General features: G+C 47.5%; 2 protein-coding genes across 2 annotated transcripts in view; one reads left to right on the forward strand and one right to left on the reverse strand.

The window, feature by feature from the left end:
* LOC117945078 (U5 small nuclear ribonucleoprotein 200 kDa helicase-like) overlaps positions 1-2146 on the forward strand; it is a 48064-nt gene extending 45918 nt beyond the window's left edge. The window contains exons 32-33 of the mRNA XM_034872332.1: positions 1080-1106; positions 1902-2146. Coding sequence (XP_034728223.1) covers positions 1080-1106; positions 1902-2146 — 272 coding nt within the window. The remainder of the gene's footprint in view (positions 1-1079; positions 1107-1901) is intronic.
* The window catches only part of LOC117944596 (U5 small nuclear ribonucleoprotein 200 kDa helicase-like), a 22585-nt gene that overhangs the window by 13029 nt on the left and 7055 nt on the right, over positions 1-2501 (reverse strand). The window lies entirely within an intron of this gene.

The raw sequence follows: 2501 nt of genomic DNA on the forward strand, positions 1-2501 counted from the left end.
GCAGATATCTAGATACCCCTGCAGAGATAACTAACGTTAGCCCTGCAGATATCTAGATACCCCTGCATAGATAACTAACATTAGCCCTGCAGATATCTAGATACCCCTGCAGAGATCAGACATTTTTAATTTGACATACATTTTCATCACACTGCCTTTATTCGATATCTACACTGGGTTAGTCTGGGTCACTAGGTTAGTCTGGGTCACCAGGTTAGTCTGGGTCACTAGGTTAGTGAGACTGAGGTGAAGAAGATGCAGCTCTAATGCTAGTTTTTGTCTCTTTAGATGTTCTTTTGTGAAGGACGGCAAAGACTTCAAGCTGCACAACGACGTGGAGCGGGTTCTCAAAGACTTCCACCGCTCACGCAAGCCCATCGGGTACGTACGGCATTTAATGGGTATAGAAGCAAACTGGGAATAAAAGTAAGAGTTGAGTTTTAGTTTAACAGACCTTCCTGCACGGTGCTGCAGAGGAGGGTCTGGCTAGTCCACACAGCACTCTGGTATTGGAATAAAATGGTTCATATCCCCGGGGAAATCCAGACAGCTAGCTAGACTATCTGTCCAATCTGAGGACTCTGGTTACCTGGTCCTCAGATCTCTGCAGGGTAAATCCAGACAGCTAGCTAGACTATCTGTCCAATCTGAGGACTATGGTTACCTGGTCCTCAGGTCTCTACAGGGTAAATCCAGACAGCTAGCTAGACTATCTGTCCAATCTGAGTCTCTGCTACTTCTCAACGTACACATGTTCCTCCAAAACGACTTCCTTCCCGAGACTATTTAGCAACGGCACCGTGGCTCTGTCCGGTGCTTAGCCCCGCCCACGTCGATTGTGATTGGTTTAAGAAATCCCGATAAACCGGAGCACGTTTCTCTCCCATCCAGGATGCTGAGTGGACCAGACAGACCCCCCCTTTACTTCCTGCTTTACCCCCGTCCGAACTACAGCCACGAGAAACATAAATACAGGTCAGAATGAGGCGTCTAGGAGCGTTTTGGGGGGAAAATTCGGAAAAGGCCAGAAAGGAGACTCGGCCGCTGAGGCAGCATGCAGCCAGTGATCTGATAGAGAGCGACTGATCCTTTGGCTGCTGGGTGGAGTGGGGGGGGGGGCAGATAGACGGACTCCCGCTGGCAGGTGGAAGGTGATAGCACATACAGGATTACAGGGATTAAAGACTGGAGTCGGTACGGGGCCGGAAGCAGAGGAGGAAGATTTGATCTGGGCCCAACTGTAGCAGCGTAATCATTTCCTGTTGCGATCAATTCAATAAAAACTGAAGACCTGGAGACCAGGGCTGCACCATGTGAGGAAAATATGCTCGGCTTTAATGCAGTAACGTGGTTGAATGTCTTGATCCCGATATAACTTGAGATGAAGTTCATTCATTCATTCATTTATAAATATTTGTTATACAGGAAAGTTAAAAGTAACATAAGATTACAGTATAAACGGGCCAGACTCAGGTTAAAAACTGGTTTTCAGCAGGTTCCTGTTCTGCAGAAACATAAAACATGGGTACAGCACGTCGGGACCGATGTTTGTACAGGACACAGTGACATAAGGACAAAGACATTTATACAAGACATCAGCTGGGCTAGACAAATAGAGACGTGTATACATATAATAGAGACAATACATGAGAATTATGTGTGCAGGTGTAACGGTTACGTTAGTGGACTTGGAGCGAGTTGCCTTCGGTCGGTTTGGTTTCACGTCTGGAGAAATCCAAGCGTACCAAAATGCACCAAAACAAACCAGGCAAGAACGTCCACTCCTCCTATTGGTCGGATGTTTCTGGGGGCGGGAGCAAGAAAGTAAAAGCAGGAAGCAGGTCGTGTGTTCTGGACTCGTGCAGATGTCTCACTCTGGAGATAAAACCTTGAACCTGAAGATGAGCAGAATAAGGGCCCTTTAATAGAAACCTGCTCCTGTTTCAGACTGGCCAGCATGGCGCCGATGCTGGCGTGCCGCGTGCTGCCTAGCATTGAGGTAACCATGGGATACGAGAAGGACGACAACACCCGCTGGGGCAACTGGCCAAACACATCCATGGTGCAGGCGGTGAAGAGCATGGGCGCTCGCCACCACGTCCGCGAGCCATACATATCCTTTAACTGGTCTCGTTACGCGTGTTAGCAGCTGACTATGTTAGCATCTCGGAGGCTACTTCAGACATTACAGAAGTCTCTCGTTAGCAGCTGGATCCTCACAGCAGCGTCAGGGGTGATTGTTGCTGCCTGATGTGAGTCGTGTGCAGATGTGAGTCGTGTGCAGATGTGAGTCGCATGCTCAGATTTTAACGGTTTACGACAGAACTTTCATACTGAGATTAGTGAAATCCATGAAATAACAAAGGTTTCTCCTCACAAACAATGAGAGAAGATGGAAATAGTTTCAGAAACGTTGTAGCTAGCTATGGTTGTTTGATGCTAACGTTAGCTCAAAACACCATTCAACTGACAGCCTTTGTTGTGTTTGATGCTAACTTGTA

This window comes from Etheostoma cragini, chromosome 5 (assembly GCF_013103735.1).
Source record: "Etheostoma cragini isolate CJK2018 chromosome 5, CSU_Ecrag_1.0, whole genome shotgun sequence".
NCBI classification, from domain to species: domain Eukaryota; kingdom Metazoa; phylum Chordata; class Actinopteri; order Perciformes; family Percidae; genus Etheostoma; species Etheostoma cragini.